At 41.2% G+C, this 26,433-nt stretch overlaps 1 protein-coding gene across 9 annotated transcripts in view; it reads right to left on the reverse strand.

Annotated features, from left to right (window-relative positions):
- Positions 1-26,433, reverse strand: part of CADPS2 (calcium dependent secretion activator 2) — a 441,065-nt gene that overhangs the window by 98,716 nt on the left and 315,916 nt on the right. For all 9 annotated transcript variants that reach the window (XR_014784449.1, XR_014784448.1, XR_014784450.1 and 6 more), the window contains exons 17-18: positions 8,449-8,552; positions 2,356-2,512 (exon numbers count right to left, since the gene is read on the reverse strand). Coding sequence is in view for 6 of the 9 variants with exons in the window: in XM_084810861.1 (XP_084666987.1) it covers positions 2,356-2,512; positions 8,449-8,552 (261 nt within the window). In the remaining 3 variants the exon portion in view is untranslated. The remainder of the gene's footprint in view (positions 1-2,355; positions 2,513-8,448; positions 8,553-26,433) is intronic.

The raw sequence follows: 26,433 nt of genomic DNA on the forward strand, positions 1-26,433 counted from the left end.
TGTAAACTCACAAATGCATGTAACAGAGCTCCAGTGCCCTTAGAAAAAAGCAGCTTTGGGAGGAAGGAATTTGGAATAGATAAGTAGCAGAAAAGGGAATGTTAACCCTTTCCATGCCCAATGCTTGTCTGCTCCAAATCCCTTCTCTTGAAGCTGTTTTTCTTACATTAAAAAAGCAGCAGTGAGCTCTAAGAATTTCAAGTCTTTAGGTTCCCTCAGCTGCACTTTATAATGCTACTCATAATAGCTTCATTATGAAAACACATTTTGTTGTCATTTTAATGAAATGTCTTCATTGTTTGAAATGGTTTTCTCATAATTTTAAAAGAAATTACATATTTAATTGATTGAAGGGGAGAAAGAGTATAAATTCAATTCTTGGAGTTATCTTTTTAAGCAAGCAGGTGCCTTTTGGTGTGTCTGTTTGATGGTCAGTATTACTTGGTGGTCTGGGGAAAGCATAATACAGGCACAGTATAATTTGAATACAGGGCATCAAACCCAGCTATGATGTTAAAAAGTGTCTCACACACAGACATAGAGCCTGTTCGGAAACCACAGCAACGTCCAGTGGCAAATCATGGGTTAATTAGTCTACCTATTGTGGGGATGTGCACTGTGTATAAGTCACTTCCTGTTTGCATTAACAACCTCTGAATGCTGCCTTCGAGGGTTGTTTCTGTGATGTTTGAACAGGGACATTGGGATTATTTGTGGGTTAAACAACCCCAAGTTAACCCACGAAGAAGCCATGGATTAACTTGGGATTGTTTAACCCACAAACAACCCCAATGCTCCTATTCAGACATCATGGAAACAACCCTTGAAGGCAGCATTTGAAGGTTGTTAATGCAAACAGGAAGTGGCTCTGGTGTGGCTCAGGCACAGTGCAAATCCCCACTATCCATGGGTTAATTAACCCATGTTTTGCTGCCAGATGCAGCTGTGACATCCGAACAGGGTCTTAGCCTTATACTTTCTGGATTCTACCATTATTGGTGCCATATTCCTACAAAATTATACCATCAGGTTATAGAATACTGAATTCTTCAGAGATGATGTCCCTCTCTAGAGAATACAAAGCAGAATGCTGGCAGATGTAAAAGCAATGTGAGTTGGGAGAGAGGGGCAAAGTGCCTGAAACATTTGTTGGGAGTAGGGGCTGAAGATCTTGGCCTTCACCTCCCTCCCCACCTGCTGTCATGTAATTTGTTGTGTATTTATTTAGTACATAATAATATACACTGCAACAGTTTAGTTTATGTATGTTGATCATTTGTACAACATTGCATTTAGTGTTCACAGCTTATGGCTATGACTCTGTGGCTGAATAACACAAGCATAGCAGGAGCTTTCCCAATTACCATATAATGGCTCAATAAGCTGTGATATGCCCATGTCTTCTGCCTGCATGCACAGCCCCTTCTCTCTTCCCCTTGCACTGCAATTAAACCCAGTAGTCTCCAATTAACCATAGTTTCCCATTTTATCTAAATTGGGAAATTATGGTTGCTAGGTTCAGAACAAGTCACGGCCTCAAACCAACTCCTAACCATGGTTTACAATCCTGTCTTGTTCTAAACATGGGAACCATAGTTCCTCAATTAATTGTTTATTATGATTAATTCTATGGTTAACTGGAGACTTCTACAGATTCTAGCTAAGAACAGATTTGGCTGTAAGTATGATACACAGAATCTAAGCCCAAGTATACATTTGGAAATGAATTGTTGGAAGAGTCACATGGAAATAAGCTTGAGAGAGAAATAAAGCTCAAAACAATTTTATGCCAAGGATAAAGTTAGATTTCTCATATGGAATATTCAATATTGAATTTCTAGGGCAAGAACAGATTTAGCCCTACTCCAGGTAACATGGAGTTCTGTAGTGCATAAAAGAAATCAGAGCCAGGTTCGTTCGTTACAGTATAAGTTTAACCCAGGAATTATGGGACTCCATTCAAAATTTGCTAGAGCCAGTCTGCACAGATGCCTACAAATAAGGCCTGTGTTAATTTACAGTAATGGCTGTATTTTGACAGGGATTTGCTTTGAATACACACACACACACACACACACACACAATATTTTCAGCATATACATAATTAGTTGATAGCTGCCTTGCAGTCTAAGCCTATGCATGTGTACTCCACAGTAAGTCCCACTGAGTCCAACAAGGTTTACTCCCATGCAAAAATACATAGGATCACAACCTTAATGAATGTGGAGAAAGGCTGGATTAAACAAAATACATTTATATGAATTTCTAATCTAACCCTGAAGGCCGAGTATGGGCAACATTGGAAAGGCAAGAACAATAATATATATTGTAATACCAAACACCAAAAGAGCTTACGGTCATTTCTCAGGAAGTTATTTAGCAACTGGAAAAGAGGGAAGCTATCCCAGGAGTCTTGCAGCTGTGCCTCCAGTGCTGAATCCATGTCAACAGTAAAAAGAGACCAAAATTTCTCTCCATGTTCAGCCAACAAATCTGGCCACCAAGCAAATGCCTGCATCATAATTAAGACACAATTTTAAAACAAAAAAGAGAAGAAATTCAATTTACATTCTCCTTCATGCATGAATGCAAAATATGATGAAATAAATACAAATTGGCATTAAGTTATGGCAAGTTGTGTATGCGCTCATTAAAAATAATATTTAGTACTCTGCACTAGGGAACATTGAATTCTGTAAACTTGTGCAAATAATGAAGTGTGCATGAATTTCAATTAGAGCAGCAATGTTTTATTGATTAAAACATTTTGATTGACTAAAATGGTGGCCCTCATTAATTGGGAAGCAGATTTTAATTTGTAAGTATTTTTATTAAAGTTGTTAGAAAATTTGCTGATGGCGAAAGCCATCTTAAAAGAGACATTCCCCTCCTGTATGAAAAAGGAGAATGCCTCTTCGAAATGAGGCCTACTGCAAAACCTGTGTGCATCAGCTAAAAACAAAGGAAGTGGGTTTTTTTTGTCAGAACTATTGTTTTTCCTCAAAGGCAAATTTATGCAAATTTAATTGATTTAATCATCTAAAACACACATGATTAATTGACTAAAATGTCTTTAATGTCTATAGTGTCCCTCACTGATGTTAATGTTAATGGTGTCCCTCATTGATGAGAAGGCTCTTTGACCCAGCAGAGGTTTCTGTCAGTGGAATGGTGAGGGAGGGGATTTTTGCCAAGTTTCCCTCCCCTGTGCAACGCCCGGTTCACCTCTCATGCTGATCCAAAGGGTCCCCCAACCCACTGGAGCAGATCTGGGAGAAGGTGCCAGAGACTGTAAAGGGAAAGGGAACTGGCAGAAATTGCCTCCCACCCTGCTCTGCTGAGACAAGTCTCCCAGCTTAGTTCTTCATTCTGTAAATGATCTTAGGTAATAGGTTGGAAAATCTGTCCAAGACATTGGAAAGCTGCTGTCGATGGTATACAGTACTGGTTGAGATGGACCACTGGTCTGATCCAGGACACAGAAGCCGTTTATATTATTTAGTTAGTTAGTTTATATCCTGCCTCTTTTCCTCCGTAAGGAGCTCAAGGCGGCATACATAATCCTCCTCCTCCATTTTATCCTCACAACAACCCGGTGAGGTGGGTTGGGCTGAGAGTCTGTGACTGGCCCAGAGTCACCCAGTGGCCTTCCATGGCTGAGTGGGGCCTAGAACACGGATCTCCCGACTCCCACTCCAGCACTTCACACTACACCATTCTGGCTCTCCTTTATATCCTTATATATTGGAAATCAAGAGGCAAAGATGATAATAAAAATATTTGCAATTATTTGTAAGGGTAAATTATTATGATTTGACTATAATGGCAAAGCTTATGAGTTATATGCAATCACAACAAAATAATGCTATCTGAAATTGGTCTGCGTTGATTAACTTTGGGGAAAACAACTGCACTTCTCTAATGATGATACACCTGTGTTTAATTTCTTTGCGATCTGCTATCAATGATAGATACTTTCGTATGGATTGAGCAATGACTGAAGCTTATATATTTATTTGTATATGAACTTCTGTAAAACAAAATTTGTAATCATTCAGCTATCAGAAGAAAGACTAGGGTCTAAAATTACAGACATGACACTATTTTCTTAGGTCGCAATCCTATGCATGTTTAGATGGAAAAAAGGCTGGTTGGGGCATGCTGGGAGTTATAGGCCCTTCGTTCTGCCTAAATATGCATAGCATTGCACCTTTAATGTGCCACGCTGATGGGGAAGGCTCATCAGCAACCTCAGTTCAAGCTTGTGATTTGCAAGGATTGACCATACTTTAGAATCCCTGAATGACACCCCAGTTTAACATTCTTGTGGGTCAAGAAAATACTGACTTTCCTGAACAGAGTGGCTCAGATAATGTAATGAAAACCTAAGCATTCACACCATACTTTTTTCTCAATATGCTTCTATAGAAACTCCTCACGCAATGGAGTTTCAACATGCTTTGGCATTTTACATTACAGCTGCCATGCATAGGATATATAATTTGAAATGGCAATTATGTGACTATTTTAGTGTGTGGGTGGGCTCTTAAGAGTTTGTAGTTGTAGACACTACCCTGCTAAATATGAAGGATCAGTGGCAGAGTGCATGATTTGCAGGCAGAAGGTCCCAGGTTCAATCCCCAGGTAGAAAGAACTTTGAAAGCCCTGTCTGAAGCCCTGGAGAACCACTGCCAGTCAGTGTTGACAATACTGTGCTAGATGGAGCAATGGTCCAACTCAGTACACGGCAGGTTCTTATCACAGAACAGTAGGTTGGAAGGGGCCTACAAGGCCATCGAGTCCAACCCCCTGCTCAGTGTCCCTATGTCGCACTCATATGTTTCAATGGTATCGATTACTGAGATATAGATAACCGAGATACAGATAATTCTAAAATAAACCTTGTGAAAATGTAAAATGTAAACCTTGTGAAATTGTAAAATGTGAAACCTTGGCACAGTTTTCCTCTCTCTAAAAGAGACCATTGAAGATGGTTAATAATGGATTTATTAGGGTAGTTTATTAGAAGTACTGAATCTCCATAGCTATAGTAAATTTGAATGACATTTGTAGGTACTTGGCTACCTCCAGAAATATACCTGGAATATTAAAAGTAATGACACACACTTTAAAGCCCTGTATGACTTAGGACCCAGGTACCTGAAGAATGCCTGCTCCCATACCAACTTGCCTCTGCACTGAGGTCTTCTTGAGAGGCTTTCCTCCAGATGACCCTGTCATCTGAGGTAAGGTGGGCAGTGATCATACAGAGAACTTTCTCAGTGGTGGTGCCCCATTTTTGGAATCCCCCCTCCCCCCTCCAAGGGAACCCACCTGGCACTGATATTGTTATCCTTTTGGAACTGGAGAGAAACATCTTTTTATTCTCCCAGGCTTTTAAATGTATTTTAATTTATTTTTCTTTTTAACATGCCGTTGTCATGCTTTATTTGTGTATTTTATCTTGTTCTTGCTGGAAGATCTGTTGAAGGGCAGTATAGAAATCATTTAAGTAAATAAAAATAAAGCACCCAAATATCTAAAAGTGAAGCCTATTTAAAATGTATTCATAGATGTCACTCTTTTGGATGGAAATCATGATTGCAGGTAGAAAGGGAATACTGCTGACCACTGGAAAGGATCTTTTCTGAGATTATCATGAGTTCTTACAATCATTTGAGCATTCACTGCCTGTTACCAAAGATAATGGGGATGAAGAGAACTGGTTGCATCAACAAGTATGACTGCTCCCATGTGAAAACTAGAAGTCAGAATTTGATTCCTCCTCTCTCTAACTAGAAAATCCAGAAAAAATACTATTGAAATGGAAATAAACTAAAAGGAGTAATACCTCAAGCCTCTCTAGAAAACCCTCCAGTTAATTTGCATGAAATCTGGGGTAGGGAAAAAGGGGTACACACACATTAGCACATTTCCCTTTAATCAATCTTCCCCCAACTCTTTGTTTTCAGTACTATAAATCCTCTTTTGAGCATATACTCAAAATAAAACAATACAGTACTGAAGCCAGTACATTTCATCCCTATCTCTATACAACTTTGCAAAGCAAACACTGTAGTGAGAAGAAATTCCCTTGAATTGGAGAAATTCCCTTGACCCATTGCTGCCTAGGAATAAAGTGGTAAAACTAGACAAATACCATAGACACGACATTGTTCCATCAATAGGAATATAACAAGACACCAAGATGAATGCAATTAGTGATTTATCACATGCATTCTAAGTGGAAGGAAAAAAGTCACTGTATGAGATTAAAGGCTGATTTGTGATTACTTGACTACTATTTGTAATTTATATCACATGATACAGCAACAGTTGCTACATGTGCTATATGAATTATGGAACTATAATACACAGCAGTGGTTCAGCTTTACTAATGCTCTGGTCAAGCAAATGCTCTGGCTGAGCGAATGCTTCGGCTGAGGTAGCACAGGGCTTTTATCCTCTCTCTACAGCTCCTCTTCAGGGGCCTCTCAGTGACAGATTCCCTCATACTGCCCAGCTGACAACTGCAGCCATGTTGGAAGACTCTTGGCTCTAACAAAGCATTTAGCACAGTGTATGGGACACAGGACACCAACATGGCTCAACGTTTGCCCTGAGAAGCCCCAGTTTGCCACACACATGTTACAATCTTTGCTTTTATAACCAGGTGAGGTAGGTGAGTATTATTCTGATTTTACAGAAGAGATTGTGACTTGCTCAAGGCCATTCAACAGCTCTATGACAGAGGTGGGACTTAAAGCTAGATAATGTCTCCCAGTGCTAGGTCTGTCTATCCATGGAACCAGACTAAAGAAATAGCAATAGCAGCTGATGTTTTAGAACAAAAGATAAATATGGAAAAAGAAAACAAAAAGTGAACGGAATTGATGCCACATGTTCAAAAGAGCTTAACAATTCCATGCATGAAACCATGAAAAAAAATGGCCTGCCTTGGTTGGGATGAACTACATACCTCTTTTCCCTGGGGGAATCCATAATTTTGAAAGTGTTGTGGAACAGGGGGGAAAAAGTTAAATTGTTAAAACACGGTTTGAAGCCAGCAAGTTAGAGGTCCATTTTTTCTACTTTCATACAAAATTCACATTCTCTCTAATGGTATCAGGTTACTTTCAAGTATTGTTTGTTGTGAGAGGTAATGTAAATTCCCCCCCACAAAAAGAAGTATTTGTCAGAATTATACTCTGACTTATTTTAAAATATTAGAAATAAATTGCCAGATATTATTGTTCTATTTAGTTTTATTATTTGCAGAAGTGAAAATATGTAATGAAATTGCACTTTAAGAATAAGAATAAGAATGTACTTCAATCACAACCTAATTTCTGGAATTTCCTGTGACCTTTTTTTGTTTAAAAAGTTTTCCTTTAACGCACATTTTCAGAAGACAAAATTCACATATACATTTTATTAAGTAATTATTTACAGCATAACACAGTGGCAATACTAGTGCAGAATAATGCCTCTTGGGAATTAATTTCAAATTACTGAAGCAGCTGTTTCTTCAGTATAAAATAAAATATCCATAACAAGTTCACACATGACAGATGTAAGCTAAAATCTAGAATCGACAGTGTGAGATAAAAGCAGATGTTTTGAATGATCATATTTATAGACACTGCATCTTAGCTTACTACTTCATATGCTTTCCCAGAAAAAATTATAAAGGTTTTTATTTCAAAAATATGAACTTCCTTCCAAGTAGTTCCACGCATCATTGAGAGCTAGTTGATCAAACTTCTAAATTGCCAACAACAATAATATTAACACACGTGTATAAAATCTATTTGTTCATTTTGTAAAATGAAGCAAACTTTTAATTCTTGTAAAAACTACTGAATTACATGCTGCCAGTGGAAGCTGCTTAAGAATGTTTCCTGTATGAGCGTCCCCAAAACAAATAGGGCTTTCATTCATTTAATAAGGCTTTCAAAGATCCGCACGAATTGTAATCACTTTTTTTTAAAGGACAGATTAAATGGCCAGCTTAGAAAAGCAGTATTAACCATGGTTCTCCCTTTTAATTTGTACATCTTATGTCAGAGATCATAAGGCAGTATTTTATTTTGCTGTTTGTTTTCATTAGTTTTCATCTTTAATCAGATATGAGAAGTTGGAAGGTTCATTTGTTCATATGATTTCAGCACTGGAAGCATCTCTATCTTTCCCTTCCATTTTATCTGGTGTTTATTTTTTTATTTCAAATGTTCAAACCTGAAGAGTATTCAAGGGAAAATCCAAGCAGAGCTGTATTTCACTTCACTTTTCATAACCTTCAAAACTATTATGGCTCTGCAAATGTGAATTGCCTTTAACATATGTCAGAGGCTTTAGCTGTAATGTTTCTTGACAGAATTGCTTCACACTGAGGCTGTACAGGGTGGCTATCAAGCATTATTGTACAGCTAATGCCGTTATCCTCACCTCTGAATGGTGCTCTTCATTCTGCTGCAGGACTTCAATGCAGAGCTCTGATAAATGAATAACCTCTTCCAGCTTTGCAGAAGGAGATGCTTGATTCAGTGTCTCTGCAGTGAAAAGGAATACACAACCACAATAATTGCAGCTAGGAAATGGGGGGAATGGGAAATATTTTAGAGAACTGAAATGACATACAACTAGGTAATTTCAAAAGGTTGACCACACCTAGCACTTCAGGTATGCTTTTAATGCAAATAACGGTACTGTTGCTTTGACCAGATTGCACATGTACATAAAATATTTTACCTGCCCTGAAATCAGAGGGCACCATGAGCCCTTTCTGATTTAATATGTGAGAACTAACAGGTGCATCTGCAGTGGCACATCAGATGCTCAGCTTTTGCAACAAGCAAGTTCTAATCCTCTCCAAGGTCAGCTGTGCAAAGAAAGCAGAGCCTAGTGGCTTGTTTTCGCCTGTATCACACAATGCCTACTATGTTGTTCATGATGAATGAATAGTTGTGCTCAATAGGCAGAATTCATGCTTTTCAGGCAGTTAAATCCAAAATAGGTATGATCTGAAAATAAGACTAGGTTTAGACTGATCTAAAAGTTGAAAATAGATAATGGTACTGTACAATTAACTGACCCTTTCAAGCACCTATACATTCACAGCTGGAAAATTATTTGAAGCAGAAGGCTTTTCCACTAAAGTGGAAGGGGGGAAGGCAAGGTATATAAAAAAGTGGCTATCAAAGCAAAAACAACTTTAAAAAGATATAACCTAGGACAAACTCAGGTTGGAAAAAGCAGATCCAAAAAGACAAAAGAAAGCACAGAGGTAAAGACGCCTTTAAAAGATTTAATGAAGTTTAGCTTAAATTAAACTTCATCTTTGGAATATGCTTCTGAGTAAGCAGAAATATTACGGCTATTCGCACACTGCATTCAGTGTTTGTGACACTCTGTGGATATGTATACACAGATGTTGATTGGTATGTATGTACAGTTATTCACATGTGATGAAGGGTACATGTGTTCTTACAGAGGGCTCTGGATGATATTCCAGGATCCTTTTGCCCAATAAAGTACATTCCTTCACCTGGAAGGACAACATCTGGCAGATCTTTACACTGCTGCTGAAATAAGGAATTTTTGGATCTGGAGTAAATGGCATTTTTAAAAAAATTCAAGCAACTGCTATAGAAATATTGCTGCTACCCTAGTTTGCACAGTAATAAGTCTGGATGTGTTCAACAGGGCTTGCAAAGGATTGGGCTCTCTGGAAAAATGACTAATTCTACAAAAACAAACGAACAAACAATAAATAAATGTAGTCCAGTTATTTTTTAAATTTTATTTACCCACCAAAAACCACTATGTGACTTTGAAAACTGAATCAAAATGTTAATGAAAGTAAAAAATGTTTGCTACCCACGATTTATTTAATGAGGGGAGAAGAGGGAGGAAGCAACAGAAATCAAAATTAGGAGGGGATGGAGTCCAATCACGGTATCAGGGTTGTATCTGAGCCCATACAGTCCCAAAGCAGCTCTGATTCTGAGGAGGAGAGACAACTCGTGGGGGAGGAACTCTCTCAGACTTCAGAGGCGCAGCTGGAGGGGGAGCTCCCCCCTTCTTACATCCCTGGGAGCGACAGTGAACCAGGTGTGGAAAGGGAGGGACAACCTGAGCTTTTAGACGCGAGGTGCAGACACAGACACAAGCGAAAGATCGCAGGGGCCGAGCTTCGGCGCTCAGCCCGATTGGCTCAATGTCAACAGCTGTGCCCAGAAGCATCACAGGAGAGGGAGAGATCTTCCTCTCCCACCCCTTAAGTTCAGAGAATTGCCACGTTTTTCCCAAATGGAGATCAACTGACATCCTAACCCTTAGAAACCCCTAGATGGCTGTTCCTTTGTAGTTTCTCTGAGTCTCAAGCAAGTAGCATCTGTATGCCTCATTAGGATAAATGGAATTAAAGCCTTGGAAAGCAGCTCTTTTGTCTGAGTGTTGATTTTGGCTACTGGAGCATTCAGTAGGCAACAGGGGAACCTTGACACACCTATCCCCTACTTAGTGATTAGGATCTTCCAGGCATGTGCCTAGGGATGCTGGAGAAATCTGCCGCAGACTCAAATGAGGCCAGATTCCAAAGAATCCGACCTCTGGAGTCCGTGGCGGACCGGCCACATTTACCTCTGGCTCTGGAGGAGTTCCTGTGGGGTGGCTCTCCAGCTTCCTAAAGAACGTGATACATTCAAGTAAAGCACTTACTTTTACCTAAATGTAGCCATAAACAGCTGCAATTTAGGTACAGGTAAGTACTTTAAGGCCGCAAATGGCGTAAAATATGCCATTTATGGCTATAATTTTCTCACAATAGGCTAACGGCAGTCGCCATTAGCGTATTGCATTTTTCGGGAAGCTGGAGAGCCACTCTGCCAACTCTGGTGGATGCGGCAGGGCGCCAGAGGACTCCACGGGGCCCCAAGTGGCCCAAGTTGCCGCACAATGGACACCCCCAGACCGGACAGTGGGAGGTTCATACATCCATACCTGTGCCTAGCTACAGTGTTGTGGGCTGGGGTGCAGCTGTAGGCCTCAGTTTCTGTCACTTCCTGGCTGCAGAGCTATTGGACAAATGCTATTGTGGAGGGCAGAAAGTTTCAGTTCTCTCCTCTATGTTTTTATCTGAGGTCCCCTGCCCCCAAGCTATGGTCCCAATCCAGATCAGTCTCCCCAAACTTACTTTTGACTAAGAAAAAAAATGATTTAGCTGCTAGTTATGTCTTTAAAGTAATGTGTACTTTGACCCTATCTTATGTATTCTAGGGGGTCCTGTGGGTTAGTTATTGTTTTTGAAACTTGGCAGCTCCTGTAGAATTAGGAGCTGAAACGGAGTGGAGTTTCTGCTAAGCCCTCACTTCTATGTGTGCTGAATAAAGAACAGTTGTGTTTGAGGCCTGCAGATTCCTGCAGTCATTTCTGCTACCAATACAACGTTTTTTGGCGATGATGGTGGGATTCTGAGAGCTATATAGGAAGCAAGGACTGTGAATCCACTTACACAGCTAATTGGTAAGCAGTCAGCTAGGCCCACTTAAGAACTTGAGCAACTCCTGTGTTTTTTTTAAAAAAAGAGAATTAAATTCAAAATGGCTGCTCTTGGATATATTGAAAAGTGTGATGTTAGTCAGCCTGCTTCCTGAGATTCTCATGCAGAATGGCTTTCATTCTATCTTGAAGCAAATAAGATAGCTAATGCTGAACAAAAGTGAGCTATGCTCTTAACTGTTTGTGAGCCATGGACATTTACCATAATAAGATTCCTCAATGCTCCTGCCTCACCCAAAACTAAGACATTTGATGAAATTTTAGGATTATCGAAGATACATTTTTCACCAAATCCTTCAGTTATTGTGCAGACATTTATATTTCACAAACAAATGCGGCAACCTAGAGAGGGCATTGCCACTTATATTGCAGAACTGTGTCATCTTTCTCAACGCTGCAACTTTGGGGATTTTCTAGAAGATATGTTGAGGGATTGCTTTGTCTGTGGGGTTTATAATGAAGCACTACAACGCCTCCTGTCTGAGAGAAATTTGACATTTGCAATGGCTCAAGAAAAGGCATTAGCCAGTAAGACTGCATAACTATATGTCACAGAACTCAAGAGAGATGCAGATGATGTAAATGCCATCCGGAGCAAGCAGGCTGAGAATTCTGGGCAGCAAGGTCAACAGAACACAAGAAATGCACCCTCCATAAAATCTGCAGGTAGGCCCTGGCTTACCTATTCCTGCTCAGACTGTGGACGACCACATCAGCGCTCTTTGTGCAGATTCAAGGATGCTGAGTGCAGGTTTTGCAAGAAGGGTCACCTTGAGCAAGTCTGCCATTCAAAATCTGTCAGTACAAGGCCAAGGAACTATAACAAGGAGTCACTCCACCTAGCGTCTCATGGCGTCGATTATCCACAGGGTGATGAGACTCAACAGCTATATTCAGAAGGTCTGTGGCAAGGAACCTCATGATTCTGTGTTGTATGCAACTGTATTAATCAATGGCCAAATTGCAAAATGGAAGTGGATTCGGGATCTGGGGTATCCATAATTCACAGAGATACCTTTAAGCACATATTTTCTGAGACCCTTGCTCCAAAGTTGTCAAGTCCATCATGCAGTCTACGTGATTATTATCATTGGATTCTGCACTGTAGATGTACAGTACGGCTCTTTCCAAAGGAAGCTTCCACTTATCATTGTGGAGGGACAGAAGAAAAACCTCTTGGGGAGAAACTGGTTCTCATCAATACGGATTAGCATTCAAGGAATTTACGCCCTTACTACAGGTCGGCTTGCAGCAATTGTTAATAGATTTCCAAGGGTATTTTCTGAAGAATTTGGAGAATACAAAGGGAAGCCAGTGTCACTCCATCTGGACCCATCTATTGCACCAATTTTCATGAAAGCCAGGAATGTGCCTTTTGCATTGCGGGGAAAACCCCGAAGAAGAGCTTGAGCATCTCATCAAGCAAGGTGTGCTAGCACCAGTTACACAGATCCAGTGGGCTATGCCCACTGTGCGAGAATTAAAGCCTAATGGGAAGGTGAGACTGTGTGGGGATACAAGTACACTGTGAATAAGGCACTTAAGCAGCATCTGTACCCAGTGCCTATTGTCCATCAGCTCCTTGCTGTACTTGGTGGAGGGAAGGTCTTTGCAAAACTTGATCTGGCCCAAGCATATCAACAGTTGGTCATTGATGATTCTACAGCAGATGCCCAAACAATAATCACTCATCAAGGGGCATTATGAGTAAAGTGTCTGAAATTCGGAATTTCTGTGGCCTCTGGACTGTTCCAACAATTCATGGAAACCCTACTTTCTGGAATGCCAGGTGTTGTACCATATTTTGACAATGTCCTGCTCATGGGATCAGCCAGGGAAGAACTTGCTGAACGACTTCAGGAAGTCCTACATCATTTTTACACATCTGGCATTCGTGTAAAAAAAGAGAAATGTGAAATTGGAACCTCCAGCATTACATTTTTGAGCTATCATATTGATGCTTCTGGCATTCACCCCACTGATGAAAACATATGTGCAATTCACGATGCACTTGCTCCAAAAACAAAGCAAGAACTTCAAGCCTTCTTGGGACTTCTCCATTTCTACCATGTGTTTCTTCCACAAAAGGCTACCTTTGCTGAGCCACTGCATCACTTGCTGGGAAAAGGAATTCAATGGAAATGGACCAGCCAGCATGAGAATGCTTTCCAGAATTGGTGCTGTGCTAAGCCACAAATTTCCAGATGGTACAGAGGCACCAATTGTTTATTATTCAAGGGCTATGGCATCCACTGATAGGAAGTTTGCATAAATTGACAGAGAAGCCTTGGCTGTTATTGCAGGAGTCAAAAAGTTCCACAACTATCTCTATGGCCATGCTTTTGAAATACACATGCTTTTGAAATAAGAATCTTCTCTCCTGGTAAGCCTATTCCCTGCATGCTATCACCCCACATGCAGCATTGGGGTATTCTGCTCCATGCTTATGCACTTGTCTACAAACCAGGAAAGGCAATAGCTAATGCAGATGGATTGAGTCAGGAGCACTTCAAATTCCCGATTTTGTTGTACCTCCTCCACTGGAAGTCTTGATGCTAGAAGCCCTTCCTGACCCACTTCTTCAGGCTGATCAAATTGCTAGACTGACTGCTTGAGATCCTGTACTGGCTCGTGTTTTAAACTGGGTACGGAGGGGCCAGATGACAAACTGCCAGAGGAATTTAAGCCATTCAAATGCTGTCCGAATGAGATGTCTGCCCATAAGGGAAGTCTACTATGGGGAAACCATGTTGTCCTTTCAGATAAGGGTCGTCAACCCATCTTGACCATGCTGCATGCAGCTCATCCAGGGATTGTTTGCATGAAAGCATTGGCCAGGAGCTATGCCTGGTGGCCCGGTATTGACTCAGATATTGAAAAAACTGTAAATAAGTGCAGTACTTGTCAAGCCACGAGGCACAATCCACCAAGGGCACCTATCTTTCAATGGGAAGTGACTAAGAAGCCTTGGTCAAGAATTCATATGGAACTTGCAGGACCATTTCAAGGAAAAAAATTTTTGGTAGTGGTAGATTCTTGCTCAAAGTGGTTTGAAATAGTCTTAGTACCATCACAAACAGCAGCTGCAACAATCACAGCACTGCGCCACTTATTTGCAACCCATGGGTTGCCTAATACTATAGTCTCAGACAATGAGACTTCTTTTATGTCTGCTGAATTTAAAACATTTGCAGACAAGAACCTTATTTGGGCTATAAGCATTGTACCTCATAATCTCCGAGCAAATGGCTAAGCTGAATGGATGGTACAAACAACAAAAGATGCCCTTAAGCGCACTGCGGAAGGAGACTGGCCAACACGCCTTGCCAGGTTTCTCATTGCTGTACATGTTACTCCTTGTGCAACAACAGGAGTCAGTCCTGCAGAGTTACTTATGGGGCGGCGTCTGAAAATTTGTCTTGACTGTCTCTACCCAGACTTCACTGAAGACTTACGAAGCAAACAGGAGCAAGCTCTGGATGCTGCCTTCTCAGCTCCTACTCTCCGTTCATTTGCCCCACAAGATCAGGTGTTTGCTAGGAACTATGGTGCTGGACTGAGGTGGGTTTCTTCCTCTGTCACAGGGGTCACTGGACCTGTGTCATACAAGGTCCAGTGTGCAGATGGGTCAGTGTGGCATCGCCATGTTGACCAGCTGAGAAGGCGTTCTGGCCAGAGTGGGCTGTCATCAGCCAAGGTAGCTGCTGAAGATCTACTTGGAACTGATGAGCTTCTCTCATCATCTGTTGAAGTGCCAGAACCACTAAGCAATGGGAGCAATACTCCTTCCTTATTTACAGCAGTTACTGAAAGGAAGTCATCTGAGCAATCTACACCTACTAGTCGAGTGCACAGACCATGCCATGAAAGGGCACCTTCTTGTTGGTTGGAAGATTATGATAGCTAAGGGGGGAGGAATGTTATGTATCCGGAGGGAGGGGTGTTACTGTGGGTTAGTTATTGTTTTTGAACCTTGGCAGCTCCTGTAGAATTGGGAGCAGCAACAGTGGGTGGAGTGCCTGCTAAGCCCTCACTTCTGTGTTCCTGAAGTCAGTCCCACTACCAATACAACATCCTAGATGGCGCTCCCATTCCTCTCTCAAACTTCCACTCTTTCCCTCAAAACTGTCTCACAAAAAGATCCTCCTCAGAATCTGCTATGGCAGCTCCTCAGGGCGAAAAAGGATTGCACTCCAGAGATTGTGCAGGAGGTCTACATTTTACATAAAATTATCATGCATTCATCAGGTCACATAACTATATCAGCATTCATTCAATGCACTTAGAGCTGTACGTACCCTGGATTAAGTAGGATTCTACCCCATATGTACAAGTTACATACAAACACATGTAGACAGATACTACATCTGAACATGTGCACACACAGCATGAACACATAGGCGCAATGTAACTTGTGTACACCCCTGTTAATATAATTAGGGCACAATCCTATGGGGATAGGTGGCCGCCTTCCAACTCAGAGGCGGCCGCCTATCCAATGCAGGGAAGGAGAAGCACAGAGGGGATTGTCCCCTCCATGCTTCAGCTGCCATGCATTTGCGGCTAGACAGCCGATTTTGGCTGTCTAGCCGTGGGAAGGCGGAGTGGGGAAGCAGCTACCGGATGACACATAGGATGTGTCGTACTGGCATTTCCACCTTCCCCGCTCTGGAATGCCCCCCGGAATGCCCTGTTTTCACCAGTCCGCACTCCTCTTCTGAGTGCGGAGCTGTTCCAAGCTGCCTGCGAGGCAGCATGGCGGGGGAAGGTCAGTTCTCTGGGAACCAACCTTGGAGCGTGGGCTTCGAGGTCAGTTCCCAGAAACCGACATATCCTATGGCCATCTAGCCGCTGACTAGCAGCCATAGGATAGCTCCCTCCACTAATGAACACTATCAGAATAAAATTTAAATCTAAGGAAGTGTGGCAATCTCCAATGCAGAATGGATTCAGAACTATTTTGAATCTTTAAAGTCTACCCTATTCAGTCAGTACTGAAAAACAATTCTATTCTTCTTCCTAAAGTAAATGAATGGGCCAATCCAGTCATATGTTATAAGAAAGATGGGTATGTTGAAACCATGGGAACAAAACCACAAAAAGTGAAATATTACTGTACTAGAGATCTGCAAGCTAAAGTCTGGCCTAATTATACTGAATCAGCCAGTGAAATTCAGTCTCCCGCACCTTTTCATACCTTTTCCCCATCAGTGGGACTCTGTCCATTTCCCTCCTCCCCTCTGGCTTTCCACCTCTCCACTGTTTTGCCTGCTCTATCCCCTACTCTTCAGCTGCTGTGTACACTCTTGATGTATTCATGTATTACCCATGTGTAGAGCACGTCTGATTTTAAACTGCAGTGGGGCTGCACTTCTTGTCCTGCCCCTGACATCGCAACATGACCTAGGCCTAACCGTGAACCACATTTTAACTGACAGAGCATTCCAGCCAAATAAACCAGCAAACTATCCATGATTCTGGTCCAGAAGCATCATAGAGGTTTTAACACTACCATGCTTCAATGTCCTCCCCCAGCAGTTCTGGAGGGAAGATATTGTAAGATCCCCTACCACGAACATAAGTGCCCCTGTGACTCTGGAGAGGTTGAATCGGTGACTCTATTGCTCCTTTTACTGTGACCTACACAAAATTTATATTGAACCTCTTTTATTAAAACTGCCAACTTGTTCAGATGCTTTTTATGACTTTTCATTCTTTCTGATCAAAATGCAGCCACCACTCTTAGCATTGCCAAATTATGTGCTGCAGCATGCAAAACTCACCAGGGACTGATCTCAGAGACTCTGTAACCCTCCTTGGGAGACTGCAATATGACCACCAACAGTATAATAAACTGTTGCCCTTTTTCTCTCCCTATTTTCTCTCACCTTATGTTTTTATCTTATTTTATCTCATATATTTTATATGTATTTTATGTGTTCTGATTTCCTATACTGGTCATTGACTGTAGCAATAAATGATTCTGATCATATACTACAAAAGCCATTTTCTAGATTCTTGCATTTCCTGTTTCTTTGATACATTTAAATTTTTATAGCCCACTTTATTCCATATTCAAGACAACTAACAATTAATATGGAAAAAACCAAATTACAATAAAAATACAAAGTAAGAAACAATAGAATCACATACCAATGAAACAGTTTAGGTCAGCCTTCCACAACCAGGTGCCCTCCAGATATCTTAGACTGCAACTCCCAGGATTCCTGACCATTGGCCATGCTGCCTTGGGCTGATACGAGTTGAAGTCCAAAACATCTTGAGGGCACCAGGTTTGGGAAGGCTGTTTTATGCTGTAGAATGGCCTGAAAAGTAGTAGGAACATAAACTTTTCAAAAGTCAAGAAAGGAACAAAGTGTGGTCCTAACTATGGCTGATGATATTGCCAAATAACAAGCCCGTAACAAACAAGAATGCGTGGAACAGTGTGCCATGACTGAAGGGGCAAAAAAGTGGGCTGGAGAAGACGGTGGCTCTGATCCAGCAGTTGTCAAAGCCTAATAGTCACAGATAACTGGTGGTCTCTATGGAGATTTTTACTCCCATCTACATCAGCAGACTCATCCAGCCACTTCATAAGACCTAGATAAGCATTGTGACGTAGATAAGGAGATATCCCTTGTTGAATGCATCAGAGCAATAATTTAGAGCAAGGGTGAGCAACCTTGGCTGATCCATGGGCAATTTCAACCCCTCCAGAACCGACCAGTGGCTGCTCTCTCCCTGGAATCGCTGCCACACCACTGAATTTGCTGCCAAAATTTGGTACCGCAGCCGTGGGAAAAAACACTACTTTTCCTTTAAAACAAGGTGTGTTGTTCCTGGACACTTGTAGGAGCATGATTCTGCTTTAAAACAAGGCATGTGCCCCCTGTGCACCTGGTTTTAAAGGAAAATCAGCGGTTTTTCACTGCTACTGCATCACTAAATTTTGGTGACAAATTTGGCAGTGGGTTGGTAAGGCAGCAGGGGCTGCAAAATGGGCCAGGGAAGGCCTGCAAACAGGCTGTGGGCTGCATGTTACCCACATCTTGATCTAGAGTCTAAAACTCTGATAGCTTCTTCACAGATTTCAACCACTTACTAAATACTGAAACTATTGATATTTATCTCTTCTAACTTGCTGGGGTTAACAGAAGAATTTTAGGTTTTGCCAGAAGCCCCATGCAAAAACACAGAACATCCTGCACAGAACAATTTCTGCTTGTATGAAAACAGCAAGTTTGCAGGACTTGCTCATTGTCTGATTATTGCACATATGTCTGATTATTGTGCTGTAAAATGAAAATCAGCGTCCAATAAAAAGATATTTGCTGGTGGGCAACTCCGATTTTGCCCTTTATTCTTTCAGTGAAATGAACATGCGCTAAGAGCTTTAAATTACTAGAGAAGGCCTCTCACCACATGCACAAATGGCTCTACTCTGCCCTCAGTTCAATAGTGCTTGTAGTGCTCTTGTTTTCTTTCAGACATGTCCTTGTGAGCTGGGAGGGCATATACATCCAACCATTCTTTTTTGAAAACTTGTCTGTAAAAAATCTCATTAAAGAGGTACAAGCTTTTGAGCAACTGGTCTGGACAGAAGTTTCTTATTGTCCTTTTTCCTGGCCATAGTCTACCCCCTCCTTCTTCACTATGTCAGCCTTTTTCTTTTGCTTTCCCTCCAGTGAATTTGCACCCCTGCTCCCATTCACTTAGACAGCTTTCTAATTTCAACTGCAAGCAGAAGCTAAAAATCTGGTCATATCATGATCCTAGAACCCAGATATATCACAACCCTATAAACTCCACAACAGCAGAAACTCCTCTAAAGGCTCCTGTGCCCCTGCTTTTTTCAGCATACTACATCAAACGTACTAGGGAAGGTTCAGGGGCAATTGCACACATTCAGTATTGTTAATTAAAAAACCAAAAACCAAGCCTGGACTGGGATAAAAAGCACATGTTTATGGGAAATTTGCAAAGATTTATTCTGGGGCAACAAGGGACAAAAGCTAACTAAATTATACTGGCAAGTCCATCTATGCATGTATGTTTCAAAATATTACATTAAAAATCCCAGATTCTTTGATCAGCACCCCACACACACACACATGCACACACGGTCCAGTTTACATATTTTTAATTTGCATGTATCAGTCCAGTTTTAAAACATGGATGTTTGGGTAAAATCATGTGGGTATCTGCGAAGGACTTGGAGCAAGTTCACGCTACAATACTTTCCTGGAAAACTTTGAAAATGTGGCTAGAGACAGAAAGCAGCAAACCATGCTCTTGACATGAATCGGAGGCATTTACGGGATTGCTTACAGTGCCCCAAAAAGGCAAATCATGAAGGCTTCACGGCTGTGTCCAATAGCTGTGGGCACCAGCCTTGGCTAGATAAGGATAGGGGGATGAAAGGTGAAGAATCATGGAGCATTTGGAGATAGTTTAGAACAGTCACACTGGGGCTGGACACCTGTACCCGACTGGGGCCATTCAGACAACACGCTAACCCATACTGAGTGGTTCAGTGTGAGTTGTTGTTGAGCTGTGGGTTGTTTGTTGAACAGGGGGTTAGCGTCTTGTCTGAACATTCACAGGGTGGCTTGTTAACCATGCAGTGTGGCTTGTTAACCACCCTGAACAACCCAACAACAAACGATGGGTTCTCAAGGTGGCTTGTTCGAGAAAATAATCCACACTGCACAGTTCACAAGCCACTCTGCAGATGTTCAGACAACATACTAAGCCACTGTTTAATGAACAATCCACAGTTCAGTAACAACCCACACTCAGCCACTGAGTGGGTTAGCATGTTGTCTGAAAGGCCCTGCTAAGTCCCATGCATTGGCATCACCGCCACATTTGGTCCCATTGTGAATTTTTTTTTAAAAAAAACTTGAAGGTAAAAGTTATTCACACATTTTAAGGTTGTTCTAGCAATTAGAAGAGCTACAAACATGTTTTAAAAGCTAGGATTGTTGGGATTCTGTAGAATTCATCAGGGATTCTATAAAAGTCACTAGCTTCTGCTTTAGACCATATTGCACCACACATGATATAATCACATCCATATAGATTCTAATATTCTCTATTTATAACAACTCATTATAGGTGTCTACAGAAGATTTATTTTGTTCTTACTTGAGATGCCCTCTATTCCCAAGGAAATCGGTGGATGTTACAAGGGTGACATGGAGGCAGAAGAAATGTAGATCTGGTTCCTACACTATTAAAAGCAAACAGTGCCTAAGCTTGTAATTTAATTTTCACCAGGATCAAAATGCTTTGAAAAGAACAAAAAACCTTGTTACAGAAACCGTGCCTCTCCTAGGAAGAAGGAGAACTGGGAGCACAACCCTGTCAGCAGCTCCCTTTTCACCACTCCCACAAATATCACTCAAAGCTATCACATCACCACCTTGGCTGTCTTTGAAAATGGAAAGTGACCTTAACCTCAGGAACATCACCAAGGCAACCCTTCTCTTTGCTGAGGCTCTTGTCATTTATTCTGTGCTAGCACCAAGAGTCCACACACACACAAAAAGAGAGAAAAAAAGATTCATTGTGCCAGGCACTGCATGTGCATATCACAGAAGCAAGACATTGATAGGTATCCACTGTACGATGCATGTGCACACATACAGATATACACATGCAGCCCACCCACAGGCATACAAAGTGCCCTCCACTTGATATATGCCAGTCAACTGAGCACATTACTACTTCAATTCTGCTCTCGCTCTCTCTCGTTCTTTTTTTTTTTAAAGACTATGCTGTGGCCACAGAGACAATCCTAAGCCCATGATAATTTGGAGAATTGAAGTCTTGGTCAACCCATTCCCTAAAATTCTAGTTTGCTGTAAAGAAAAATCCTTCACTACTGAATCCAACATCATAAAAGATGCACAATCAAATATAATGGCCTACCAATAGGGACCAAAATTTCAACAGCAGCATAATTTACCAGTGATGGCATCTCACGTTGGTGGATAAAATTTATTTTGGAGTGTGGACATTAGACTGTCATTTTTTGCAGTTTCTCTTAACCTGGGATCTGCTTACTACTGTTATTATGTAGTGAAGGTGTAAATAAATTTTGGTGTGAGCAACTAAATAATGTCTGTGAGCCAATACTGGATGGAACATACGGTTGGCTGACAGACATGAGAAAGCTGCAATGTAAGACTGGTTATATTATTTAGACCAGTGTCTGCTGGTATAATTCCAGCTACTGAACTTCAGAGAGGTATGCCTCCAATTTGGAAAAAAATGAATTTAGATATATTTCTATAACATTTTAATTGTACTTCAAAAAAAGTACTACCTTCATTTTCATAACAACTCCTGAGAGACAAGTTTGGCTAAAGACAGACAACTTTCTCATTACCACCAGTGAGCTTTGCAGCTGAATTGAGCAGGGTCGCCCACATCCCAGCTCAACCTTCATCTTACTTGATTCCTTGGGTTGCCGTTAAGACCCAAAAATCAAAGTCCAAAATATCACAAGTCCTCCTCAGAGCGCACCACTTCAGGCTGCAAATAGGGGAACTAGGTGTTCAGATGCTCCCTCACGTAAATAAATTATCTGCACATGGAAAGTTAGATTCTAAGCTTAGCCCTTTTTCTGACATGCTAATTTTAGATTTGCGCTGCAGGTATCTAGACATTTTGTTGTTGTTTATTCGGACAGTCACTTCCGACTCTTCGTGACTTCATGGACCAGCCCACGCCAGAGCTTCCTGTCGGCCGTCGCCACCCCCAAGGTCGAGTCCGTCACCTCCAAAATATCATCCATCCATCTTGCCCTTGGTCGGCCCCTCTTCCTTTTGCCTTCCACTTTCCCTAGCATCAGCATCTTCTCCAGGCTATCCTGTCTTCTCATTATGTGGCCAAAGTACTTCAGTTTTGCCTTTAATATCATTCCCTCAAGTCAGCAGTCTGGCTTTATTTCCTGGAGTATGGACTGGTCTTATCTTCTTGCAGTCCAAGGCACTCTCAGAATTTTCCTCCAGCACCACAGTTCAAAAGCATCTATCTTCCTTCGCTCAGCCTTCCTTATGGTCCAGCTCTCGCAGCCATTGGTTACTACGGGGAATACCATTGCTTGAACTATGTGGACCTTTGTTGTCAGTGTGATATCTCTGCTCTTCACTATTTTATCAAGATTTGTCATTGCTGTCCTCCCAAGAAGTAAACGTCTTCTGATTTCCTGTCTGCAGTCAGCATCTGCAGTAATCTTTGTGCCTAGGAAGACCAAGTCTGTCACTGCCTCCACGTTTTCTCCCTCTATTTGCCAGTTATCAATCAAGCTGGTTGCCATAATCTTGGTTTTTTTGAGGGTTAGCTGCAACCCAGCTTTTGCACTTCCTTCTTTCACCTTCGTCATAAGGTTCCTCAGCTCCTCCTCGCTTTCAGCCATCAAAGTGGTATCATCTGCATATCTGAGATTGTTAATGTTTCTTCCAGCAATTTTCACTCCAGCCTTGGCTTCATCAAACCCAGCATGTCGCATGATGTGTTCTGCGTACAGGTTGAATAGGTAGGGTGAGAGTATACAACCCCGCCGTACTCCTTTCCCAATCTTAAACCAGTCCATTGTTCCGTGGTCTGTTCTTGCCATTGCTACTTGGTCGTTAAACCGATTCCTCAGGAGGCAGAAAAGATGACTTGGTATCCCCATACCACCAAGAACTTGCCACAATTTGTTATGATCCACACAGTCAAAGGCTTCAGAATAGTCAATAAAACAGAAATAATGTTTTTCTGAAACTCCCTGGCTTTCTCCATTATCCAGTGGATATTGGCAATTTGGTCTCTAGTTCCTCTGCCTTTTCTAAACCCAGCTTGTACATCTGGCAATTCTCGTTCCAATTCTCTACCTTGTAAGATCTTAAGCATTACCTTACTGGCATGTGAAATAGACATACAATGACCTGATTTGCATGTAATGACAATTCCTGGGTTGCTTAATTAAGGAATTGTTGGGGCTGAGTGGCAGTGAGCAATCACACTGGCTTCCATATGCTCACCACTCCTGCTTTTAATCAACAACCCAAGAATGCCCTGTTCCTGGGTTTTTATTGTTATATCTCAACCCAGAACTCTGGGTTGTTCAGGGGTTAAACAACCAAGCGTTAACCCAACAACTGCCCATGAGTTATTCCAATAGTCGTTGACTGAAAGTGGAAATGATGACTTCTTGCTGCCTCACGGCCAGAACCATGGATTAAACAACCCATAGTTAGCCTTTATGTGCAAACCGGGTCAATGAGTAGATTCTTGATAAAAACAATTATCTGCCTTCTTGATTTAAACTAGTGGCATTCCTTACCCAGGGGTGAGTAATTTGTGGCTTCCAGATGTTTTGGTCTACATCTCCCATCAGCACTAGCCAGCATAGCCAATAGTGAGGGTGATGGTAAGTGTGGGTCAAAACACCTGGAGGGCCAGAAGTTGCCCACCTCTGCTTACCCAGATCATTGCAAGAGTTCTCTGAAGCTCAAAAGACAACAGTATCTGAAGTCACCATATCTGTGTTGAAACTACCACACCTAGTTTTGTGGTAGTTTCACAGAACTAGTTGTGGTAATTCTGAAAACAGGAATAGTTGTGTAAACAGGAACTTTATTCATGATATAAACCAAGCCTCTCCACCCCAGAACAGACCTGCAAGTCTTATGCCAAGATGTACTACAAAGCTTTTTAACACACCCACACCAAATGTAGGACACACACGTCATGCAGCATGTTTAAAAATAAAAGAGAAGTGATGGATGCCACTAACACTACCTCTCCCTCACAACAGCAATATCCTGCCCCTTTGTGATCTTTCTCCTCTAAAATTATTTGGAGGTGGTGTGCTCCCAGTCTCCCTTCTCGGAGTGCCAATCTTTGCAGATGATTTTTTTTTGAAGTAGCAAAACAGATTATGCCCTTCCAGCATATACTACAAGAGAATGAGATCTCACACCACTGGCACTGGATCAAGAATGGCATTAGTATAGCACTAAGAATGAAATCTGTGTTGTTTATCCAAGTGAAAAGAGTGTAAATGACCAGTTGACCAACACAATAATGGAGTACTTCCGAGTTGCTACCCCTGGTCATAAGTCCCCACAGAAAGAACACTGCTGGTTATCAAATTAGTGGTTACATTTTAGTTTCTATAGACAGAACTGTGTAAAAAAAAAACAACTAAAGATTTTGGCCTTCTCCAATTTGCCCATGATTTTGTACTCTGGTTTTTATAAAAGCTAACATTAAGATGTGAAGCTACTACAGTGACCTTTGAACACTTGGAGAATAAAACACTGCACGTTATTCTTTCAAAAATGCTCTATATTGAAACTGTAATCAATTTGTTATGCACAATATACAACCCTTTATAAATGCAATTACAGAATTTATACAGTCTTCTAAAATATCTTGTCTTCACTAATATTTTCACTGCAGAATGCTTTTGCTAGAGAGAGCATTCCATTTGAATTATATAATTACATTACAATACATACTGTTCCATTCTGATGGAACTCCCTTGATGACTTTCAGCACAATCCTATATATGTCTACTCAGAAGTAAGTCCCACTGAGTTTACTTGGGCTTACTCCCATGTAAGTGGGCACAGAATGTATAGGACTGCATAGTTAAATTGTTCAATACACTCAAAGCTTAATATATGCATGCATACAATTAACACAACAGTCACCTGAGTCCTTCTCATTTGTAGCTTAAGCATAAGGAAAGAGAAAGAAAAAAATCAGAAAAAGAAGAAATTATTATTTTACCTTCATTATGTAAGTAAAACTATAATTTACAAAAATTGTCTATTTCACAGTTTATTCTGGCAAAGAAAAATATGTATTACCAAATATCTGCACCCACCCTGAAATCTTCATTCAGCTGGAAACAAGACCTTATTCAACTTGGAAACAAGACAATGAAATTATCCTGATAAATCATGTTTACCGCTGAAATTGGATGGGATCTTCAAGAAAAGATGGAGCAATAGGCAATGCTTGTGACATTACTTTCTAGCTGATAGGCATAGTTTTGAATAATTTTACATGAACCTTTTTGTTAAAGCAGGATATGAGATATCCATATTTCTATTTTTTTCTAATATTAGTAATCAGACATTGCTTCATGACCATAATGATTGTTAGAATAAACATACTACAGATATAAACCCCCTTGAAAAAGGAATGTAAAAAAAAAATCCACTGAACCAAAAGCACAGTGGTACTTATATCATGCTGCTTTCTATGAGACCAACATACTCTGAATTATGGAACTAACTCATCTTCACCCAGTTATGGTACTTATCCTGCTAAGAATTTGCTAAGGAAGTCCATACGCTGGCACATATTGAAATTGTTTGCTGGGGAAAGCACAACACTGTAACCTGTATAAATTATACATATGAAACAAACTTAATTATTATTAGAAACAATAGCCATGCTTGTTTCGAATAATGCTATTAGATTTCTGCTAGTCATGGGCAAGGCAAGGACTTTGGCAGGGCTCCAACACCTCTTCCCTCCTACTAGAAATATGACTGAAGCTAGAGGGAAGATGCAGAGGTTTCACCAGATATCATCCATATTTTTCAGGACTAGACAGACATGTGCTTTAATGAACATGAAAAAGCAGGATCACAAATTCTAAGTCCAATGCCACATTCTGCATGTTTTCATCCCTTTCACAGAATCACAGAGCCTTAGGGAGCAATCCTGTCGGGATAGGCAACCACCTATCCAATGCAGGGCGGGCGGAGTGTGGAGGGGATCTTCTCCACGCTCCTGCATTCACGGCTAGATGTCCAATTTTGGCTATCTAGCCACAGCATTTTTGGGGGGGCAGGG

This window comes from Heloderma suspectum, chromosome 7 (assembly GCF_057233095.1).
Source record: "Heloderma suspectum isolate Gila_16-S chromosome 7, 16-S_ref, whole genome shotgun sequence".
Taxonomy (NCBI): domain Eukaryota; kingdom Metazoa; phylum Chordata; class Lepidosauria; order Squamata; family Helodermatidae; genus Heloderma; species Heloderma suspectum.